The 24,386-nt window shown below is 38.7% G+C and overlaps 1 protein-coding gene and 1 pseudogene across 1 annotated transcript in view; one reads left to right on the top strand and one right to left on the bottom strand.

Moving 5' to 3' along the window:
- The window catches only part of LOC138080731 (phospholipid-transporting ATPase FetA-like), a 117,371-nt gene that overhangs the window by 42,068 nt on the left and 50,917 nt on the right, over positions 1 to 24,386 (bottom strand). The window contains exons 2-10 of the mRNA XM_068973599.1: positions 23,051 to 23,109; positions 17,155 to 17,268; positions 16,229 to 16,327; positions 14,579 to 14,640; positions 11,790 to 11,862; positions 11,362 to 11,432; positions 10,048 to 10,130; positions 8,426 to 8,584; positions 7,103 to 7,191 (exon numbers count right to left, since the gene is read on the bottom strand). Coding sequence (XP_068829700.1) covers positions 7,103 to 7,191; positions 8,426 to 8,584; positions 10,048 to 10,130; positions 11,362 to 11,432; positions 11,790 to 11,862; positions 14,579 to 14,640; positions 16,229 to 16,327; positions 17,155 to 17,268; positions 23,051 to 23,109 — 809 coding nt within the window. The remainder of the gene's footprint in view (positions 1 to 7,102; positions 7,192 to 8,425; positions 8,585 to 10,047; positions 10,131 to 11,361; positions 11,433 to 11,789; positions 11,863 to 14,578; positions 14,641 to 16,228; positions 16,328 to 17,154; positions 17,269 to 23,050; positions 23,110 to 24,386) is intronic.
- Positions 9,544 to 9,990, top strand: LOC138081081 (large ribosomal subunit protein uL15-like; annotated as a pseudogene).

The raw sequence follows: 24,386 nt of genomic DNA, 5'->3' as shown, positions 1-24,386 counted from the left end.
ATGGGGTTTATTGGTGCTTAGTCTCTAAAGCTTCACAGTGCTTCCTCTGTATAGGAAGAAAGAAATAAGAAATTGGTTGTTGCTACAAAGCCCAAACATTACTTTGTTTATTATAAGGGCCAGTCAGACCCAAGAAGAGCAGATAACCTTCCATTTTGCACTATGTCTCCAGTAAAGGCTGAAAGAGATTCTCAAGTCTGTCAAGAACTAAGGCCACTGCTGATCACAGTCATAGGCAGCCTGTAAAAAGAATACTCCTCAGTCCTTGGGCCCTTCACTTCTGTTCTTTTCACTGTACCTTCACTCCAGCAGTACAGCCTGGATTTCTGGCATCATTTAAATTTCAAACATTGATTTTTTTTTTTCTTTGCCCCACAAATACAGTCCTACTTAAAGAGACTAGGGTTCACAAAGCATTGTCACTGTGAGCTCTGGGGAGCTCTGGGCACAGGGAAAGGACGAGACTCCAGCTCAGCTATGGGTTTATCAAGAAGCATCTTTACTCATCTTGCTTCCTGTCTCTGTCAGAATTTCCCCTAAGAATCATTTCTAAAAATGGGGAAGAAATGAAGTGTTCAAATGGGGAAGAATTTCTGCTTCAGCTTGAGAAATAAGAGTGTGTTATATCTAACTACACTGACAATGTCTTGGCAAAAATACCACATAAACAAAACTGTTGAGCTGATAAGAACCTAGCTAATTCAAGAACATTTCTTCATTTAGTAACCATTCAAAAGATACTTCCCGAGAACAGCTTTGTACCAGACACTCCCAAGGATGTAGAGATGGATATAATTTCTACCTTAGAGGCTCATAATTTGGTAGCTCAGGCACTCATTTGTCTTTCTCACTAATTCAGCACAGAATAATGATGCTTCTATTATGTGTTATTTTCCAGTAGTCATGTATGGATGTGAGGGTTGGACTATAAAGAAAGCTGAGGGCCGAAGAATTGATGCTTTTAAACTGTGGTGTTGGAGAAGACTCTTGAGAGTCCCTTGGACTGCAAGGAGATCCAACCGGTCCATCCTAAAGGAAATCAGTCCTGAATACTCATTGGAAAGACTGATGCTGAAGCTGAGACTGCAGTACTTTGGCGCCCTGATGCGAAGAGCTGACTCATTTGAAAAGACCCCGATGCTGTGAAGATTGACGGCAGGAGGAGAAGGGGACAACAGAGGATGAGATGGTTGGATGGCATCACCAACTCAGTGGACATGAATTTGAGTAAACTCCGGGAGTTGTTGATGGCCAGGGAGGCCTGGTGTGCTGCGATTCATGGGGTCGCAAAGAGTCGGACACGACTGAGTGACTGAACTGAACTGATTCTATGTTAAACACATTTCTAGGGACTGGGATACAGGGGTGATAAAAGACAATGTCTTAACTCTCAGGGGGTTTGTAATCCTGTGGATATAGGTGGAAAACAAACAAGAAATGAAAAATACAAGTTAACTAGTGCTAAATGCTGTGAGGAAAATAAAACAAGTTAACAGAATAAAAAAGGTCTCGGTGGAGGTGGTGCCCACTTTAGATGGGTGGTAGAGAAGGCTTCTCTGAAAGGGAGACATTAAATCCTGAAAAAGAAGCAAGCCATGCAAAGGCCTAGGCAGCCCTTGCCAGCCAGAATAAAGTTCCCATGAGAGGAAGAAGTCTGCTTTCTCAGTTGATTTGTAGTTTGCCTGGGTGTAGATTTCTAGGTCAAACTAAGAACTTTGAAGGTATGAACCTCCTGGTTTCCAGGACTCAGTAGTGCTGGTGAGAAATCTGCCAATCTAATTCTTATTGTTTGTTCATATCTTACTCTTATCTCTATGAAAACTTTGAGGTACTTCTAAACACCACTGGCGCTCTAGAATTTCATGATGTTTAATGGATGTTTTAAATCTGAAATTCATGTTCTTCTTCAATTATAGGAAATATTCTTCTATTATTTCTTTGACAATACAGTTCCCTCCATTTTTGCTTTCTGATACTCCTGGGAGATCCTGTGGGGGTTCTTGGTTTGTCCTCCAATTAAAAAAATTATTTATCTCTTAGATTTTTAGTTTTAAGGTCTAGGAGTATTTTTTGACTCTTTATTTCAGCCCTTCTATTGATTTTTTAATTTCAGTAATTGTTACTTTCCAAAATTCTTTTTTGTTGTTCTTAGATTGCTTATTTTATTCTTTGATTAAAAAAATTGTAGGGAATTCCCTAGCAGTCCAGTGGTTAAGTTTCCACACTCTTGCTGCTGGCCCAGGATTGATGCCCAAGCCACAGCATAGCCAAAAAAAAATTCAGTCTATTCTTATTTGTGCAATTGTTTCTTCTAAGAATAGTGAAATTCTTTAGAATGTTCTTTTCTCTTTTGAATTATAATGTTTTTTCCAGAGTCAGTTATTCTATTTATCCTCATCCTCTTCTTTTGTGCACCTGGTTTTTAGTAAAAGAGTAGTTTGACCATTATAGGTTGGCTTTATTTCCTTTGGATAGTTTTATTTCCCTAGCAGGCCACTCCCCTGAATGGGAAGATGGAACCACAAGGTCTGTGTAGGTAGGCAGAATGTGTTAGTTCACTGCTTTTACCCTAAGATATAAAAGGAACTTGTAGGCAAACTTGAATCCCCCAAATTTAAAATAAAATGGGTGTTACTCAGAAGTGATGACACCCACATCAGAAGCCCTAGCCCTCTGCAGAGGTTATTAAATTTCTTCAGAAAGCAGTTCTCTTGTTTGAGACTGGAAGTCAAATACATTTGTTTTTGCTATATGGATGCCTATAGGGGTGGTAGGATGGTACAGAGGGCCAATGGTTGTCCAAGCTGTTTTATGGGCACTTTTAAAATTAGTTGTCCTGATTATTATATCCACATATCTTATTCCTGCTCTCCATTCCTGCTCTCTCAAGCTTGGAACTACTCTTGAGGAATGCATTGCTGCTGAACAGGAATGCATTGCCACCAAAGCTTTCACTATTCTGGCTTACCTATCAGTACAATCTAGCAACTTTCTGCTTTCCCAAAGCCCATCAACTTCTTGGGTCTGCTGACGGTTCTTCATCCTCTGTCAGAGAATTTATTTTCTATTTGTACTTTCTCACAGTCATTGTACTGGGCTCGAACAGCAACATCCTTCTTAAACTAGATGCCCAAGAGGAAGCATGTGACCCAAGATAATATTCCCTATTTTCTAAAGGAAAGATTGCATGAAAGCTCACAAATGTAGGAATTCATAGCAGCTACTTGGCTAGTGTAGTTGCTCCGGGCATCTACACCACTTCTCTGCTGAATCCACCTTGTAGGAATTTGAATAGAAAACTACATTCTCTCTTTGAAGACTTTCACTGCAGATCTCTCCACGCAGGCGTGCATGCTAAGTCGCTTCAGTCATTTCCAACTCTTTGCAACCCTATGGACTGTAGCCTGCCAGGGTCCTCTGTCCATAGGGATTCTCCAGGCAAGAATACTTGAGAGGGTTGCCATGCCCTCCTCCAGGGATGGAATCCAGGGATGGAATCCTCATCTCTTAAGTCTCCTGCATTGGTACCACCTCAGAAACCCGGATACCTCTGCTTTAATCTGCTCTAGGCCTGCTATTCATCTATTATCCTAGGACTTCCTTTCAGTGTTTGCATGTTTCCTGGCTTCCAAATCTTTTTTGGTTTATTTTCTTCTTTTGCTTGAGTATACTTTAGAAACTTCCTAAGAGAAGATACGTAAGGAGTAAATTTTTTTTGAGTCTTTGCCCATACTGAAATTTCTTTATACTTGCATTTTATTGACAGTTTCAGTGGATTTAGAATTAGAAGATGCAAATATTTTTCTGGCAGACTTTCAAAGGCAGCAACATTTACTTTCTGCTGTTGCTGTTGAGAAGGTCAACGCCATTCTGATTCTTGTTTATGACCTTTTATTTCTCTCTGAAAGCTCTTAGGATCTTTTTAAAAATTTTATAATTTCTTCACATGTGGTCAGATTTCCATGTTAAACAGACTTGTCACGTGTTTTAATTTTATCTCCACAGGGAGATAGCAAGCATAGCAGAAAAAGAATTGACTATTAAAAGTTATGCCTAGATGGATAGGTGTGATTATTGAATAAAATTATGTATGTAAAGCATCTGGCACATATTGATACTCTATCTCCCCAAAGTGAATGTATATACTTGAGAGCTGGACCCAGGACTTATAAATCCTTATGGTCCTCATAATACCTGGCACATATTAGATTTTCAATAAAAATGACTTCACCTCACCATACACAAAAATAAACTCAAAATGGCTTAAAGACTTAAACAAAAGACATCATCATAAAACTCCTAGAAGAGAGGATAGGCAAAACACTCTCTGACATAAATTGTACTGATGTTTTCTTAGGTCAGTCTCCCAAGGCAATAGAAATATAAACAAAAATGAAAAAATGGGACCTAATCAAACTTACAAGCTTTTGCACAGACAAGGAAACCATAAACAAAATGAAAAGACAACCTACAGAATGGGAGAAATTATTTGCAAATGATGCAAGTGAAAAAGGCTTAATTTCCAAAATATACAAACAGCATAAACAAATGAACAATAAAAAACAAACAATCCTATCTAAAAATGGGCAGAAGACCTAAATAAACATTTCTCCAAAGAAGATACACAAATGATTACTAGACACAAGAAAAAATGTTCAACATCACGAATTATTAGAGAAATGCAAAGCAAAACTATAATGAAGTACCATTTTAACTGGTCATCATCAAAAAGTCTACAAATAACAAATGCTGGAAAGGGTGTGCAGAAAAGGGAATCCTCTTACACTGTTGGTGGGCATGTATATTGGTACAGCCACTGTGGAAAATAGCATAAAGATTCCTCAGAAAACTAAAAGTAGAATTACCATAAGATCTAACAATCCCACTTCTGGTCATATACTCAGACAACACTATAATTAAAAAAGATACATGCACCCCTAGGTTCATAGTAGCTCTATTCATAACAGCCACAACATGAAAACAAAGTAAATGCCCACTGACAGATGAATGGATAAAGACGTGGTACATATATATAACAGAATACTACTCAGCCATAAAAAAGAATGAAACAATGCCATTTCCAGCAACACTGATGCAGCTAGAGACTGTCATATTAATACTAAGTGAAGTCAAAAAGAGAAAGACAAATATCATATGATTTCACTTATATGTGGAATCTAAAATATGGCACAAATGAACCTATTTATGAAACAGAAATAGAATCACAGACATACAGAACAGACTGGTGGTTGTCAAGGGGGAAGGATGGAGTGGGAGGTTGGGGTTAGCAGATGTAAGCTTTTATATATAGAATGGATAAACAACAAGGTCCTACTGAACAGCATAAAAAATTATAGTCAATATCCCATGATAAACCATAATGGGAAAGAATATTTAAAAAGGAAGTATATATATGCATAGCTGAATTACTTTGCTGTATAGCAGTAATGAACATAACACTAAATCAACTACACTTTAATAAAAAAATATGACTTGACAATGAGTCTTTGACATTATTTCTCTGTGGGCCTTTATGTTATTTATCTTTACTATGACTTGCGTGTATTTGTCAGTGGGAAAAATATTTCTTGACTTATTGTTCATAGATGTTGTGAAGCTGCTGTAAGTGAATGTGAAAATATTCTAAAAAGTTAAAACTCTTCTATAGGTGTCAAGTATTATCACTGCCTTTCAGATAGGTTACCAGGTAGTTGAGCTTTCTTAGGCATATGGGAGATACCTTGTTTTAAAAGACAACCCTAGGCTAAAGTACCTAGCTTATTCCCTAATGATATACTCTCTGATATTGTCAAAGGCATATTTACCTCTGTTGCCTTTCTGAATTTTCAATTATGATTATCTTCTTCATTAAAAAACCAGGAAATGTCACTTTGTTTCAACTGCTGAAAGCTATGCAGACAGTATTGGAAAGAAAAAGATAGTGAATACTAATCTCTGGTCTCAAAGATGAATGAACCTTCCTAATTTTCTAAAATCCCAGGGGTGCTAGTGGTAAAGAATCTGCCTGCCCAGTGCAGGAGATGCAAGAGACACCAGTTCGATCCCTGGGTTGGGAAGATCCCCTGGAGGAGGGCATGGGAATCCACTCCAATATTCTTCCTTGGGAAATCCCATGCACAGATGAGCTTGGTGGGCTACAGTCTGTGGGGTCGCAAAGAGTTGGACATGACTCAACATGCACACACACATATGATAAGCATGGAAATTAACTAATTAATCTTCAATTTAAACTTTTATTCTCAAAGCTGATTATCATCTACTGAGTGCTTTTTAAACACATTTTTATTGGAGTATAGCTGATTTACAATGTTGTTTCAGGTATACAGCAAAGTGAATCATTTATACATATATCCACTCTTATAGACTCTTTTCTCATATAGGCCATCACAGAGTATTCAGTGGAGTTCCCTGTGCTATACAGTCCTGTCCTATAGGTCCTTGTTAGTTACCTATCTTATATGTAGTAGTGTGTATATATCAATCTCAATCTCCCAACTTATCTCTCTCCCCTCACCCCCTAGTAATCATAAATTTGTTTTTACATCTGTGACTATTTCTGTTTTGTAAATAAGTTCATTTGTACTCTTTTTTTTTTTATGATTTCACATATAATCAGTATGTACCAAGTGCTTTTCAAATTTCATTTCTTAGCAGTAGAATCCTCTATTCTCTAACTGAAATTTTACAGAACAGATAAATGTGAGACTGCTCTTTTTGAAGCAGGAACTTCAGAATGAAGAGGCCAGAACAAAACTCTTGATCTTCTCTATTCCCCCTGCAGCAGACCTTAGCCTTCTCTAAGGAAAGAGGGTTTGAAAATCATTAGTTTAAGTGAGGTGATCTTATTAATTTAAGTAAGATCTTATTGAAGTGGTCATGAGTCAAATTGGCTATGAAGAAAAAGGGAAAAAATTGTCAATGAGTTTTCTTCTTATCTGGTCCAGATATAAGTTTGTGGGGTCCTAAAACTGCTTGAGACTTTCAGACAAGTAAATTCTGACTTGAAAATACCAGCTACTGCTGTAGAAGGAAGAGAAGAAGGCCTGTTTGTAAAAATACAGAAAAGAGGTCTTTAACTTACCCAGAGCACAAGGACATTCATGAGGTGGTCTATGTGTGTCCGTTTAAAGGTGGACTTCCCACTGTTCTGCATTACTTTGGTGTCTGGTCCTAAGTTAAACAGAGAGACATCATCTCTTAGAATCACTAAATATTCTCAAGAGGACTGAAATTGGGTTAAAATACACATTTATGATCACTATCAAACTTCTTTCCAATGCTAAAGGATAAAGCCTTGGAGAAAGACTTGTGGTTGGTGCCCCAAACTCAAAGAATGGAAAATTTATTTCTTAGGATAATCCCAATTACTTCTGCAAACTGCATCAATGCTGATACCTCCCTCTCTTTGCAGCACCTTAGACAGTCTAGTTTTTCATTGATAAGTCAGAATAGGGGCCTCAAGCTTCTCTCTCATCACCATCTGGTTTATTTAGCTTAGAAAAAGGGTCTTCTGACAAGGAGATCTTCACCTTCTTTTGAGGAAACCCATAGCTGGACCAGGCTCTATTTAAAGTTTCTAACTAGGAAATGGAGAAAGTAAAAGGCAATGGCAAGTGATTTCTTCTGAGGTGGGAGCTGAGATTTCTCTGAAGCTGAGCGATAGAGACTTTGAACTTCATGACAGGACACACAATAAGTAGAAATAAAGGACTTTTAACGACACACTGGGACTAGAGCTGGAAATTATTACCTTACTGTGGTTGTTGCCACCAATACTCACCGTCACCGAGGGCACAGGGAGCACAAAAGCCTCCTTCATTCTCCGGCACTACATTATAACTCCAGAAAATCCCTCACTAAGTATAAAGGATTATGGTTCTAAATGCCATCTCAGGATGGGCCGCTGCTTGGGAGCCACGTGTGCATTTTCTCTGGCATGAGCACTTTGCACTGTATTTTATCTTCTCCATAATGAGCACCATGTTTATTCTCTCCTCATGTGAGTAATCCACATGTACACCCTCCCCTTTCACACTGTTCCCCTTTCAAACGCTAATTCTATGTATACTTCTGTGTGTGTACCTTGTCTAGTGTCCAGATGTGGTGAGAAAGACTCATGAATGTTCTGTGGCCTTGCAACACAAAGCCTTCCACTATCAAAGGCGGGGCTGATATGCTGGCAGCTCAGTGTTTCAAAAAAAAGTCATTTTTTTTTTCCCCTAAAAAAAAAGTTTTTTCTTAATTCCTTTATCCATCCATCAATCTTCCTGCCTCCCTTCCTCAAAGCCATAGTGTTCTGGTATATATCTGAGCATCATATCTACATCATGAAAACTAAGTACCCACAATGTGGCTATGAATGGAAGCCAGCAGGCTGGGGGTTTGTGACTCCAGAAAGACGTACCAGTGAAAATCACCAAGCCATAGCACCAGTCTGTATTCCTGATGACACAGCCTCGGAGAATCAGTCTGTCATGATTCAGGATGTAGTTTTTCCCCTTATACATGAGTATTCCTGTGAATCTGTCCAACTTGTTATTGGGAGACTCACACCTCACTTCTCCTGAAAAAAAAAAAAAAGGAATAAAAGTCCTGACTCTGTAATCTTAATTATTTCCTAACAGGAAGTTCAGTTCAGTTCAGTTCAGTCACTCAGTAGTGTCTGACTCTGTGACCCCATGAACTGCAGCACACCAGGCCTCCCTGTCCATCACCAACTCCCGGAGTCCACCCAAACCCATGGCTACTGTGTTGGTGATGCCATCCAACCATCTCTTCTTCTGTCATCCCCTTCTCCTCCTGCCCTCAATCTTTCCCAGCAAAGAGGAGGCTTAATGGAAAAGAGGAAAGAACAAGCCTCTTTCAAAATATACATACATCTTTTTTTCCTATCCTTTCTCAGCAACTGCCCATTTCTCAGCAGCTCCCTTTAGAAAGGCAGACAAAGGGTTCTGGGCCTCAGAGAAGAGTAATTCTGTGACATGGGTTATCCAGAAAGAGAACAACCCACATGAGAACTTATTACCATTAGCACTTCCAGATCAAATGAGCTAAATCTGAATAGATTCAGAAACTACCTAAAGCAAACCTAGACTTCTTTTTTAAATGGAAATAAGTTAATTTTTTCATGATTAGTAAACTAAAATATGCCTTTTGTAAATATATATATACAACATTAAAAAGGAGAAAGTAAAATTTACTCATTGCCTAGAAATAAGTATATCTTTTATAGTATATCTTTTCAAGATTTTTTCTATACATATACTCATAAACATATATATATTTCCAAAGACAAATTTATGTTACATTATACTATGCATAGTATATTGTAACCTTTTTACCTTATATGTTGTGAATATTTTTCCATATAAGTAAATATCAACTTGTATACTATTTTTTATGAGTTATATAGAATTCACTATATGGCTGTATCAAACTTTAACCACACCTCTACTGATAAAAATTTGGGTTGGCAAATCTATTTCAAAACTCACCATCTGCTCTTTCGTCTAGGCCGCTGACATGCCATCCAGACTAAGGAAAACCCGGAAACTTAGGGGCCATGTGAGCCACGGCCACAGCCGCATCGGCAAACACCATAAACACCCAGGAGGCCGAGGTAATACTGGTGGCATGCATCATCACAGGATCAACTTTGACAAATATCACCCAGGATACTTTGGGGAAGCTGGTATGAGGCATTACCACTTAAAGAGGAACCAGAGTTTCTGCCCGACTGAAAACCTTGATAAATTGTGGACCTTGGTTAGTGAGCAGACACGAGTAAATGCTGCCAAGAACAAGACAGGAGCTGCTCCTATCATTGATGTGGTGTGATCAGGTTACTACAAAGTTCTGGGGAAAGGAAAGCTCCCAAAGCAGCCCATCATTGTGAAGGCCAAATTCTTCAGCAGAAGAGCTGAGGAGAAGATTAAGGGTGTAGGTGGGACATGTGTCCTGGTGGCTTGAAGCCACATGCTGGGAAATTCATTAAATGTTAAGTGCTTTTCAAAAAAAAAAACTCACCATCAAAAGCAGACAGAAGCTTCAGGTTATCTTCCATCTCACTGGTAACTGAGATGGCCTGCTTCACTTTCAAGTTGGTTTCACTAGAGCAAAGAATGCACATACGTAACAGCAGTACAGGTCCAGTTTCTCCTACTTTAGAAAAGAGCTGTTGCCAATAGAGCTTGGCTTTCAGACTGGAGTTGTCAGAGTCACTCCTATTGTCATCGTCTCTCAAGGACAGTATTGAGGTGGAATGGTTCTGCTGCTAAGTCGCTTCAGTCATGGCCGACTCTGTGCAATCCCACAGACAGCAGCCCACCAGGATCCCCCATCCCTGGGATTCTCCAGGCAAAAACACTGCAGTGGGTTGCCATTTCCTTCTCCAATGCATGAAAGTGAAAAATGAAAGTGAAGTCGCTCAGTCATGTCTGACTCTTAGCGACCCCACGGACTGCAGTCTACCAGGCTCCTCCGTCCATGGGATTTTCCAGGCAAGAGTACTGGAGTGGGGTGATATTGCCTTCTCCAGGAAGCTAAATGTTAGCCCACTTGCTCCCCTCTCTCCCTGAAACACATATCAACTACTTTAACCAACCTATGCGATCTTGCTGGTGGAGCTACTTTAGAAAAGCTGAAGAAACATCACAAAATAACCTGAAGGTGGTACCTACTCCCTTCAAGAGTTAAGGTCCTGGTAAGAACCTGTGAACACTTCCAAGTAAACGTACTCCTCATCTCACAAATGTTTATAGGACCCATGAAGGGATCCCACTTAACCATTATTTGATACAGAAATGCAGAGACAGAAGTAAAAAAGAAGCCATATTTCAAAAAGTTTGTGGGTACTAAGAGGAAGAGTTGTAAGGATGCAGATTAACATAAAACTCCACAGGACAAGCTCTCTGAAGATGGCCTCTGTCTTCCAAAGATCTTAGCTTTTGTACCTTAATGAATTTCTACCTTAAATCCTTTCCAGAACATGGTTTATCAGTACATAATTATCTCAGTATTCATTCTCCCACCCCAAGAAACTTTGGAACTATATTCTGAAATTTCATAGCCTGGTTAACCTCTTTCCTACCACTCAGCATTATTGAATATAGTCAGACTGAATGTTTCCAATTTGAAGACAGAGAATATTTGCCCAGATTCTGCACCCAGTTGGATGCTCAATTCTCTGTCAAGAGCTCAGCCTTAGACTTGAGGCCTCCTATCTTACCTGGATATTTCTAGCTTTTAGCACTTCATTCTCTGCATCATGCCCTCCCTCAATGAGAAATCACTCTAAGCTGACTCAACCATCTTAATGGACTATGAGGAAGGAACACTCACCCATCCAGTTCTGCAGTTTCTATATATGTCAAACTGTAGGGCTCACTGCTCGAGAGTAATAGTATATCAGCCTGTGGTCAGGAAAGGCAGAGAAGATAAGGAAGGCAGACTTTTAAAATTACAGTGTGGCGAAAGCAATTACCTCAGGAACAGCTATTCAGTCTAAGAATTTTATAGACATTTGGTTTACTTTCTTTGTCTCAAGACCCATCACTGGTAACACACACCTCCTTTCTCAAAGCCAGTCATAATTTACCTGGGGTTGTGGTGAGAAGTGGACAAGAACAAACTTCTTACCACAGGAGCTGGTGATCTCTAGATGCACAGTGAAGCAGGTGAATATCACCAAAAGGAGTGGTCACAGAAGTGCTAAAAAGGTTTCTACTCAAGCCCAAAGAGAAAAGGCCACAGCCCAAAGAGGTACTCACCGTGACAATCTGATTGTTTTCTAGTTTAATTATATCTCCCACTTGGACATTCATCCATTTTTCTGTCACTATCCTGCAAGAAAGTGAACCTTGAATGCCTGCATGCCAGCTCTGAGAATTTCACTACAGTCTTATTTTGACAATCGAGGGGGGAAAAAAGCTGAGATGAACTCAAAGCTCAGAGGAGGACCAAACTGCTTTGGGATACTCCTTGCCCAAGCAGTATCAAGAATGGGGCCCATTTCTCTTGATCAGGCTATAAGAGTTTTCTAAAACTCTATAATGGTATATGTAGATATACAGGCACATAATTTTTCTTTAAGAAAAGCAATACATGCACATGGTAAAAATACAGTTCAAATAATTAAAAATATAGAAAAAGAAAAAGTAAAGTCTCCAGTCTCCCCAGATTATAGTTTTGTCACTTAGAGCAATTTTTTTGCATTTCTTTTGAGAAAATGTCAATCCATATAATCACATATAAGATATACATTTAAAAATGACATACTAGATACATAATTTTCTGGTACTTTGTGTTTTTCGTTTAATAATATATCTGAGAGAACACTAACAGAGGTGTGGCTCATTCCCCTTGATAGCTAAAAAAATGTGGCTTTTAACTAAAGATGTGCTTGTAGCCAGAATTACTGACTACAATGACAGAAATCACAACTCAAAAAACAAAATTTTTCAAAGGTATTAATAACTCTGTTCAAACACATGTGCTCTACAAAAAGGACGCCACTTTCTGGAATATAGACAATTCATCTCAAGTGTTAAATAAATCAGACATTCACTGGCTTACAAAGTTTAACCATTAGGGCCCTGCTTGTGAACTCCTACTCTAAAACCACTCTATGACAAATTCTTCTGTAATAGTTTTATAAAACCCAAGTGCTCAAGCTCCTTGGGAAGTTCATTTGACTAAATTCATTCAGTAACTCCTAGCTTTACAAATTTCTTACACTCAGTTTTATCTTTTTATTTCTATAGCTTTCTTTTTTAAAATTTTCTTTTTAATCACAACTAACTTTTTTAGTGATATCTTATGAGAGGCTTCAACAGATCAAAACACTTGAGGAAATAATCCATCATGAGTAAGAATCAGCAAACACAATAAATAACAGAATCAGATGCCCAACAACTTCCCATACTAGAATTCTATGATTAAAACTATAGTTCTTGATACGTGTGTGCTTAGTCACTCAAGATGAGTCCAACTCTTTGTTGGCCCCAAGGACTGCAGCCTGCCAGGCTCCTCTGTCCATGGGGATTCAAGGCAAGAACACTGGAGTGTGTTGCCATGTCCTCCTCCAGGGGATCTTTTGAACCCAGGGATTGAACCCAGGTCTCCTGCATTGCAGGTGGATTCTTTACCATCTGAGCCACCAGGGAAGCCCAAGAATACTGGAGTGGGTAGCCTATCACTTCTCCAGGGGATCTTCCTGACCCAGGAATTGAACCAGGGTCTCTTGAAATCCTATTCATCCATAAAAAATAATGAAAATTTTCCATTTGCAACAACATGGATGGACCTGGAGGATATTATGCTAAGTGAAATTAGTCAGACATATAAAGACAAATACTGTATGATATCACTTATATGTGGAATCTAAAAAATACAGCAAACTAGTGAATATAATAACAAAAAATAGACTCACACATATAGAGAACAAACTAGTGGTTACCAATGGAGTCAGAGAAGGGGGAGGGGCAATACATGGGGAGGGGATGAAGAGGTACAAACCATTACATGTAAAATAAGCTACAAGGATATACTGTACAACACAAGTAATATAGACAACATTTTATAATAACTATAAAGGAAGTATAACCTTTAAAAATTGTGATTCACTATATTGTATACCTATAACATATAATGTTGAACATCAACTGTAATTAAAAAAAATTTTTTTAATATAAATATAAATATATATATATATAACTATAGCTACAGGGTGTTGTGTAAGGTCACCATGAGAAAGGATTGGACCTCAATCTTGAATTTCCTCAGATCTGTACTTGTTTGTGATCTTGCTTCTGCAAACACTGGTCACTTCTCCTTTCATATCATCTCTGTTGAATTCTTCCCCATCTTTTAACCATAAACATCATCTGTTCTAGAAAATCTTCCTTGATTTCTTTAGCCAGTTATGATTGCCTATTTTTTATTAATTCCTATGATAATTTTTGTACCTCTTAGGATAATCTTCATATTTTACTTTATATAAAATTATGCCAGTCTCCCTCTATCCCTGCCAAAGGTAAATTGCTCCAACTTTGCAGGACCCCACAAAAAACACAAGCATTTACCCATACTTTAGATAGATAAGACCAAACACTACAGCAATGAGGTCAACACCAATATTTTCTTTAGACTGTTAACAAAAAGATGTCCTAACCAAAGGCTACAGTAGAATGGTCAATAAGTCATGTAGAATCCACTGATGCACTAAAGACAGACATCTCCATGCTGACCACTGTACTGGTAATAACCACTTGCATACTAATATCATGTCATAATTTGTTAATTTCTTTAATATATATTATTTTGTTTTCATTTTTGTAAGCATCCTTTAAGGTAAAGAATATTATTTTCATTTTATAGATAAGAAATATGAGGTCCAGAGAGGCAACTTCAGGGCATACTAGAAACAAACTCTTCCTATGTCCAGCCTGAGGCTCTTTTCACTGTCTTAAATCACCTTTCCAAACACATCAAGTTTTAGCAAGGTCAGTGCTCTCCCAGAGCCGATCCAACCTAAACTGGCTTCCCAAGAAGCACTTACCTGCCATTCATCAGCACCAGAACAGAACGATTGTTGACTTGATTATCATTTTGGTGCCTTTTCTAAAATCATACAAGAAAATGTTCAGGAAATAGACATAGACCAAACTATATTTAGAAGTTTAATATTTTGAAGTATTATTTAATGTAGTTCCTCTTCTTTGTAATTCTCCCTTACCCCCACTTCTTCACCACCCTACCCCCCAGCCCCTGGCCAATTCCAAGTTCTTCCACTGTTAAAGCCAGACCAAGAAGCTGATTGTCTCTGAGAAGCTGGGAAAGGATGTCAGAAAAAGATTCAAGCGAGAAGAAAGAGACAAACTCTTTGTTTTAATATCAAGAGACAAAGCCTGGGGTGATAAGAACAAAAAACTTATGTTGAAAGCCACAGAGGAGAGAATGCAAAATGATGGGGCTACACCTTGGTAGGTGGAGGGAAGTTATATATTCACAAGCATACCAATACCCCTACCCTCAACCACAGTCAGCATAAGAAGCTTCTACCATGGATGCAATGAGGAAAGAGGAATAGAGGTCTATTCAAAGACCAAATAAGAGGGTGACAAATAAGGGTATGTCCTGATGCTAAGAGTCACATGAGTCCCTTTCCTTTCAGTTGAGATTACTCCCTGGGAAGAGGGTAGAAAGAATCCTGAATTGGTCAGAATATTTTCTCCTAAAGACACGGAATTCTAAACCAGAAGGAACTGCGTGGGTTATCCTGAATTGGCAAGTTCAGCTTTCGGCTCTCATTAAAAACGGGCTGAGATGGTGAGGTGGTGGTTATGAGTTACACTGAGTTTAGTTATGGAAAATTAAGTTATATTTTTGCACATCTGAGTTGTGCCTGAAATTTAAACCACTATATATGTTAATTCTGGGTTTAGAGAGTCACAGAGTTGAAGAGCTGGAGAAACACTCTGCTCTTAAACTTTGATATAAAAATCAGAAGGACTCTCTTAGGGAAGCTCCAAACAGGTCAACATGGTGGGCTTCCCAAATCCCACTGGTAGGCCTAGCACTGGTTCCCCACATTTGCCCTCCCACCCCTTGCTGTAAAGGAGCATGCAAGAAGCCATGCTGCACTCGCTGAGAGCCAGCTTCTCCCGCCAAGGCCAGGAAGGAGCCAGCCTCTGTTGAGTCATGATGCTCTCTAAACCCAGAGGGTTCCTAGCTGTGTGCACTTGATAGAACCGAAAGCTGGAGAGGGCAATATGGAGAGCTGGAGAGGAGAACGGGAATGCAGAAAGGGGAGATAAGACTAGAGAAACCAAGGGGGACAGGAAGAAGGGAAGAGGAATACAGAAGTGGGAGAAGGGTGAATGGAGAAAGAAGGGTGAGAGCAAACCCAGAGAGAGCTAAGTGAAGGCAGAGGTGGGTTATGAAGGAGATGGAAGGAAACCTGGAAAAGGCGGCAGTAAGAAGACAGAGAAAGGCCTTGCGTGACCCCTTTCTGGCCATGGATGGCTCACCAATCTTGGGCTTAAGGGAATCTCATATTCCTCTGGCACAGATAAAGACATAGAGAAAGGAAACACCTCTTTCCTTCTGCCTTCTAGTATTAGGCAGTTCTGGGGAGTCCTTCACGCTCCCTCCCTCCCCAGCCTGACTTGGTACAGTGAGGGAAGAGAGGCCCTGGAAGCCACTTCACCATATCATCGATGGCATCTTTCACTGCTGTTATGGATAGCACCACCATCAGGGGTACCACAGTCGTGTACCATGCCAAGGAGGAGATCTGAGGAATCAACTGGGAGAGGGAAGGGGAGAGAAACATGGGTCAGAAAGCTTAAAGGACAATGTATTTCCTCCCAACCCCCACTGTACCACCATTTCCGCCTCCCTAGATTCATAATAAGTTCAACAATCCTAGTTGCTTTCCACTGTTATAACCTCCAAATAGCCACCCCATTATAAGCAAACACCTCCTAAAGATGAAAGAAGAGGAGATGATAAATTGCCAGGTACTTTTCTGAACTCTAGTATCTTTGTCTTGATGGCAAAGAGCCATTCCTCTTCTGATAATGAAGGTGCTGGGGGGTAGGGTATTAAGTGTGGGCATGGGAGAACCACATAACCACCTACACCCCTTCAGCACAAGGGGAAATGAGATGACCCGTCTAACTCTCCCAACTTGTGCCTACCCTGCCTGGCTTCCGTGCCCTGTGCTGATGTTCTAAACCATTCTCCTCCCTTGGTGCTCCCATTTGTTAACTTTCTGTCGGGGAGGCTGGGACAAGAAGGAGGAATGCGGCTGCAGCTGAGGCGGGGGTGTAGAATCGAGTCTGTGGCCTTTCACGGTTAAGCTGAACTGTGGTCATGCAGTCGTGGTGAGGGAGTCCCCTTATTTGGGACTCGGCGACCTTGCCTCCTTCCTCTTATAGAGGCTTGTTTAACCCTGGCTAATCCTGACCACTGCTATACTAGGAAACTGGCCTGAGACTCCAGCCATCCATTCGCCCATCGTCTGAAGAGAGAAGACATCTCTCAGTTTAAGGAGGAGAAGGACTGATTACATAACCTGACCCCAGAGAAGTTGATAAAATATTCTGTGGAAAAGGTCCTAAAAGGTAATACCTGTAGAAAAAGCAAAAAGAGGAAATATGCATTTGCAAGTCTCTGGAACTGTTCAAACAGGTTCATAGGCAAGAAGTTTAAGGCATTATATTTTGAGGTTTTGACGCTATTATCCTGTTAGTAAAAGAACACAAGCACAATTAGAGTAACAAAAGACTCTACCTCCAAGTCTTAACAAAAAGGACCAAGACCACTTCATAAAATAGGAAAAAGCAAATAGCTTCCCAACATAGTGAGGGAAGGAAGGAAGAAGTGTTTGGCTCCAGACTCTTTTCTTTGAGGCCTAGAGAGGCCTATGTATGTATGCCAAAGATGGCATGGTTGATAAATATGGGACATTTTTAGGAGGGGCAGGATGTATTTATGCCCTGAGTAGAATTCTTTGTTTATTGATGCTATTGATAATAATAATGATAATAAAATCAACAACAATCAAAACTTACTAAATATTTACTATGTGTAAAGTAGTATTCTAAGTACTTTAGTACTATTCTAAGTATTTTAGAAAAAGCAACTTATTTAATTCTCAAAACAACCCTAAGAAGGGAGTAATTTCACCTTTTCAGGATGCGGCAACCTAGGCCCTGAGGTTAATTTATTTGCCGAAGACCATCTAGTTACTTGTGGAGTTGAGATTGTACTGTTCCCTGAGCCCCAGTTCACTTGTGCAGCCATCCAAATGCGTTCCTTCCTTGGAATCAGAAATCTTTCTGTTTCATCTTATCCTCTGACTCAAGGTCCTTCTCAGTGCCAAACAGAAGGCAAGTTTGCCATTTGTGTTCACTCTACTCAGAGCTCTCTACTGAAGCTTCTCTTAAGTCTGGCAAACCCATTTCGGTGTGTCTTTACATTTTGCTTTCAGTGCTGAAAGGTGTCAGATGCCAAAAGCAAATGACTGTCTTTCACCCTTAGCCCACTGAAGGTTCCTACACTGGTTGCTTTCAGCACTGGAGAATCACTTGCCCCTTAATTGTCCTGGGGGAGGTCTGAACAGTTTTGGCCTACATCAAAGCTATCATTTTGCTGAGTAAAAATGGGAACTTGCTACCTCTTCAATGCTAGTCTCAAGATGTTGACAAGACCATCTTACTTTCTACTTTTGGATCTTCAGTTGTTTGACCTAAGATATAAGGGTTTGAATCTATGGTAGGAGAATGAGACCAAATAATCCCCTAAGGACAAGGCTTCTCTCCCACCTCCTCCACCTCTAGGGTCAAACAAAAGAACAAACCTACCTGCAGTCCTGGAAAACAGACATTGCTTAACCATGAAGAATCTCTTTCTGGGTCCTACCTTGGGAAGACATCTGAATACTCTTGGAGAACTAATATTTTTTTGTCCTAAGGCTAAAACTGGCCTTGGAAGACTAGACAGGCAATCCAGTCAAGTCTTGCTTAAGGTCTATTTCCCTAGGGAAGAGAAGCTGGTCAAATAGCTTAGCACTTAGGAGTTTAGAGATCCAAGTTAAACCTAAGATTTCCTTGGTGTTTCTCCATGACTTTTCAATTAATGATCAATCAAACACTACACATTTCTCAAAAGGTTTGTTCTGTTCACAGCTCTATACTGGGCTATACTAGTAGAGATTGAAAAACAGTTAAAATCTGTCCTGGAAAGTTCACAGGTATGTCTTGAATGGAGTTCTAACTAAATAACCTCTAAGGCCCCTCCCAACTCTGAGGGTAAGTTATTCTATCATATAAATGGTTTTCTTTGATTTTAAGATACCCTGAATTTCTTAGTGTCTAAGTCCAGATGACTCTGATACTTGGACCCAAAGATCTTTTGATCTTTTACCTTACTAAAGCAGCTGGCTTTAGTAAATTTTCCATTTGACTTTACAGTTAATGTATTTTGGTTTCTACTTATTTGGGTAGCATTTTTTTTAGAAAACAAAGACAAAAGCTATGCTGATTCTGCCCCAAGATAGACAAATCAGTACTTCTTTACTAACTTGGCAACTAGTGTTTTGTCCTACTCTTAAATGTCAAGCCAGAAGCAAGATCTTGAGGATGTAGAACATTTGCTTAACTATAGAATTCTTGTGTTTAATTCTTTTGACATGATAGAGATGCTAGATTTGGGTTTCGGGTATTTATTTATTTGGGCAGGGATATTCCCTGTGGCTCAGACAGTAAAGAATTCACATGCAATGCTGGACAACAGGGTTTGATCCCTAGGTTGAGAAGATCTCCTGGAGGAGGGTATGGCAACCCACTCCAGTATTCTTGCCTGGAGAATCCCCAAGGAAAAAGGAGCCTGGTGGGCTACAGTCCAGGGGGTCACAAAGAGTCGGACATGACTGAGTGACTAAGCACAGCACCCGACTGACTGCTAAAGTGGAAAATTGAAAACAGAAGGCCAAGGATATAATGAGAATCAGTAGTTAGGGGGTTGAAAAGAGGAAAAGGAGCAGTGGTGGTGGTGGTTTAGTCACTAAGTCATGTGTGACTCTTGCGATGTCTGTGGGATTTCCCAGGCAAGAGTACTGGAGTGGGTTGCCATTTCTTTCCCCAGGGAATCTTTCTGACCCAGGGATCAAACCCGGGTCTCCTACATTGCAGGCAGTCTCCTGCATCACAAACGGCTTCTCTACCACTGAGCCACCAGGGAAGCCTAAAAGGAGTAGGAAGGGAAGAAATTAGAGAAATAGGGAAAAAATGAGCAATGGGTGGGGCCAGGGAGATGCAATGGTTGTTAAGTACATAAGAATCAGTCAAATCTGTTTACTTGTTCATCAATTATTTGCATACATTTATTGAATTTCATTTATGGGCCAGATACTGTGATGGGAACAGTAGTTACAGAGATGAATGAAATTTGTACCCTTATGTTAAGGGGTAACAGTTTTTTGGTGAAAGAGAACTAACGTTTTCACAACCATATTTAACTCTAACAACCACCATGTACAGTGAACATTATTATGTTCTTTTTATAGATGAGGGAACTGAAGATCAAAGAAGTTAAAATAAATAAGGTGCCTAAGGATACAACGTTAGTAAGGAGTAGAGCTATGTTCAAACTCAGAGTGATGCCAAAACCTGCACCTTAGAGTTACTTAGAAAAAGTTTAGAGAGCGGAAAAGGTAAAGAAGGGGAAACCTATTCTCACAGCCATATCCTAAATATTGTTATTATCCAGAGCCTCTGTAACTCATAAATCATAAACTAGTATCCTATAGAGACTACTGTATGTATATAGTATATATATATATATATATATATATATACACACATGCACATAGACATACACTATATACATAGTATATATATACACACACGCATATATATCATATATAGTATATATACACATATATATTATATACTTACAACACTATATATTAATATATCTACATATGTATAAAGTAACATATATGTAAAAAATTGCTTATAATTGTAAAAGATCAGAAACAATCCAAATGTCAATTTGTAAGAAAGTGGTTACATAAATTATGCTATCTGCCAGGGAAGCAGTTGAAAAAAGAAGGAAAATGCTACTATGAAATTATAATTATGAAAACATCTCCAGGACATAATGTTAAGGTTCAGAATAGTTTAAGAAAGTGGGAAAATGATAATATATACGTGCGTGTGTGTGTGTATGTGTGTGTGCATGTGTATTTGCTTTATTTGCACAAAGAAGCACTGCTGAATATATGATAAACTAATAAAAGTGATTTCTTCTAGGGAGCAGAGATGTGGACAAGGATGGGGTATTGGAGCATGAATTTTAAACATGTATCTTTTTATGAGTTACTTATTTATAAATAAATAAATAAGTGAAAATGAACAATCTAATAGAAAATGGGCAAATACCATTAACAGTCATTTCCATAAAAAGATGTACAAAGGCTAATTAACATAAAAATTATTGCTCTCACTCAAAATTAAGGAAAGATAGGTAATGAAATGTCATTTTCCACGAAAGGGTCTGGTAAAGATAAAAAGACTGACAATACCAATTTGGCAGGAATATGGAGAAGTGAGAAGTCTTTGCTATAGATAGAAATATAAATAGATATAACCTTTTTAGAGGGCAATCTGGCAATATGTATCAAATATTTAATGTGTTTCATTTTTGATCTGGCCAATTCACTTCTAGGAAACTCTCCTAAAGCATATTCACACAAATGTAGCAAAGTATATGGCATATAAAATGGTGTTCATTTAGGACCATTTATTGCAGCAAAACATTGGAGAAATATTTTTTGGAGGGGGCACCTGGATATAAACGGAGACACTTAAAATGTTAATCATTAAGAAACTGGTTAAATCAATTAAGGTATATTGATACAATGGAAAACTATGTTGCTATAAAATGAATTAATATCAGGAGGATAAGGGGATGACAGAGGATGAGATGGTTGAATGACATCACCAACTTGATGGACATGAATTTGAGTAAGCTCTGGGAATTGGTGATGGACAGGGAAGCCTGGCTTGCTGCAGTCCATGGGGTCACAGAGAGTCAAACATGACTGAGCAACTGAACTGAACTGATAGCTAATATTGCACAGGGTTTTTGAATTGGGTCTACTTGGCCCTTGAAACACTCGGGTATTAAGCACAGCAACACCTGTGCAGTTTAAAATCTGTGTATAATTTATAGTGGCTCTCAGTATCTGGGGTTTCACATCCACTGATTCAGCCATCCTTGGACTGAGTAGTACCATAGTACATATTTCTTGAAAAAAAATCTGTATGTCAGTGGACCCATGCAGTTCAAACCTGTTATATTCAAGGATCAATGGTAAACAGTTGAAGAGTCTTATCCCTAAGAGTGTACCATGTAAATTGTTATAGGTCTTGGCCTTAACAGAAAATAGTCAAAAAATATGGAAATGTGGTTAAAAAATCAAATAAAAATTATAACTTTAAATAGTAATGTCATTAATTTAAAGTCTTCTGATATTTGATATTCTCAGAACACGATGATTCACTGTGAAAAGCTCTGACTCCCTTTTAAAAACTCATAAAGTATTTAAAAGGTTGATCATGTAAGATTTTTAATAATGATGAAATAAACTGGCAAAACAGAAATAATGAATGTTAATAAATTCTAGTCAAATCGTAAGATATGGGTTGAAAGTGTTTACAAAATTTACTTTGACACATGCGTATTTGAAATGATAAATAGATTATTCTTACTGTAATTTGCATATTTATTTGCTTTTTCCCCTTCTTCTTAGGAATTAGATACACTTAAACAACATCTAGATTCAATGAATATGAAAAAAGAGAGCTTGGAAGCTGTAAGTATAAAATGAAGTAAAAGTTTTCATATTACTCAGTTGCAAAAGGTAATTCAGTTGAATATATTAATGGAACTCATTCGGGTATATATTTATTTAGTAGTTTACTAACAGAAGTATAATTTTTTTCCCATTCAGAACTTCAAATATCCTAGTTTAGTAAAAAAGTAGATTCAGTGGGCATGGCAACCTATTCCAGTATTTTTGCCTGGAGAACCCATGGACAGAGGAGGCTGGCAGGCTATAGTCCAAAGGGTCGCAAAGAGTCAGATATGGCTGAGCGATTGAATTGAACTGATTAAACAAATTAGGAAGGTCTACATGTACTATCACAGAGAGATGTCTAAGTGAAAAAAAAAAACTATGAAACTATGCTTTCATTTGTTCAAGCTACAGTATTTCTTTTCGAGGAGCTATATATAAAACCAAAATTTGAGACACATCCTCCCCTGAGCCTAGGTCACTGGATTAATTTGGTTTCTGAGCCCTCACTGCACCAGCCCTCATTGTACAGGAGCTTGAAAGAAAGTAGAACCTATGTTGTAGGATTTACATCTACAAGGAATTTCCTGCCTCACTGACAATGGGGAATATTAGAGGAAAACATCAGCCCCCTCTTGAAATAGCTAGAGACCATATACTCACCGGGTATCCAAACAGACTGTTAAATTCTCTGTTGTTGGCTTGCAGGTATCTCTCGTGTGCTGAAAAAGATGAGAGAAATGATGAGCACGATGCCCCTCTGAGATGAGCCTGGGATGCTGGTTGCCAGTGACTTCACTAGCATCTCACACATTCTCACCAAGAATATCTGTCCACAAAGAGGTATTGTCTCTTTGTTCAAAGAATCAAGCAATATGGTAAAAATGGAAATCCTCAAGTGTTCGAGCCTTCTGGAGGCAAGAGGACAAGTAACTTCTGAGGAGCTCTCTACCATTAATGCTTCTAGTAACCCTAGACTATGTTTCCATAGACAACAGGCTGGCTTGCATCAACATTATTGCCAAACACAGAAACCCAATCCTCCTTCAGAAGTTAATTACAGCAATAGTTTAGATATCTGAGGTTCTTTCTAAGGCTAGCCTTTCTTAAATCTGCTCTAAATTAATAAATCATTACCAGTATCTATTGCACAGAAACCAGTGTGCTGGATGCTGTGAGGAGATAAAAAGATAAGTAAGGCAGAGTCCTTACTTCAAGGGACTTGGGATTTAGTGGAGTCGGCCTGATAACAACATCACATCAAAACACATAGATGGCACAAACTATTACAGATAGCTCCTTACTGTGTTATAAAACATCTCAAAAATATAAATTATCAACAGATCTTTCTGAATAAAACATTCCTATAGCCTCTTGAATTCTTCATTGGTTCAACAAGCATTTACTGAGTTCTTGACAGGTATTAAGCTCTGTGTTATGAACATTCATGTACGAGTTTTTGTGTGGACGTGTTTTTATTTCTCTTGGGTATATACATAGGAGTAGAATTACTCAGTCATATGGTAACTCTGGTTTTAACATTTTGAGAAGCTACCAAACAGGTTTTCACAGCAGTTGCATGATTTTACATTCTTACTGACAATGTATGAGAATTCCAATTTCTTCATATCCTTGCCAACACTTGTAAAAGACTGTGCTTTTTTTATTTTAACTATCTTAGTGGATATGAAGTAATGTCTCATTGTGATTTTGATTTGCATGTCCATATTGACTAATGAGGGATTCCCAGGTAGCTCAGCTGGTAAAGAATCTGCCTGCAATGCAGGAGACCTGGATTCAATCCCTGGGTTGGGAAGATCCCCTGGAGAAGGGAATGACTACCCACTCCAGTATTCTGGCCTGGAGAATTCCATGAACTAATTAGTCCATTGACTAATGATGATATTGAGTATCTTTTCATGTATTTTATTGAACATTTATATATCTTCTTTGGAGAAATGTCTATTCAGATCCTTTGCTCATTTTTAAACTGGGTTAA

This window comes from Capricornis sumatraensis, chromosome 6, assembly GCF_032405125.1.
Source record: "Capricornis sumatraensis isolate serow.1 chromosome 6, serow.2, whole genome shotgun sequence".
In the NCBI taxonomy this organism is placed as follows: Eukaryota; Metazoa; Chordata; class Mammalia; order Artiodactyla; family Bovidae; genus Capricornis; species Capricornis sumatraensis.
The sequence above is the reverse complement of the archived record's forward strand: the minus strand, read 5'-3'. Positions and strand labels throughout refer to the sequence as shown.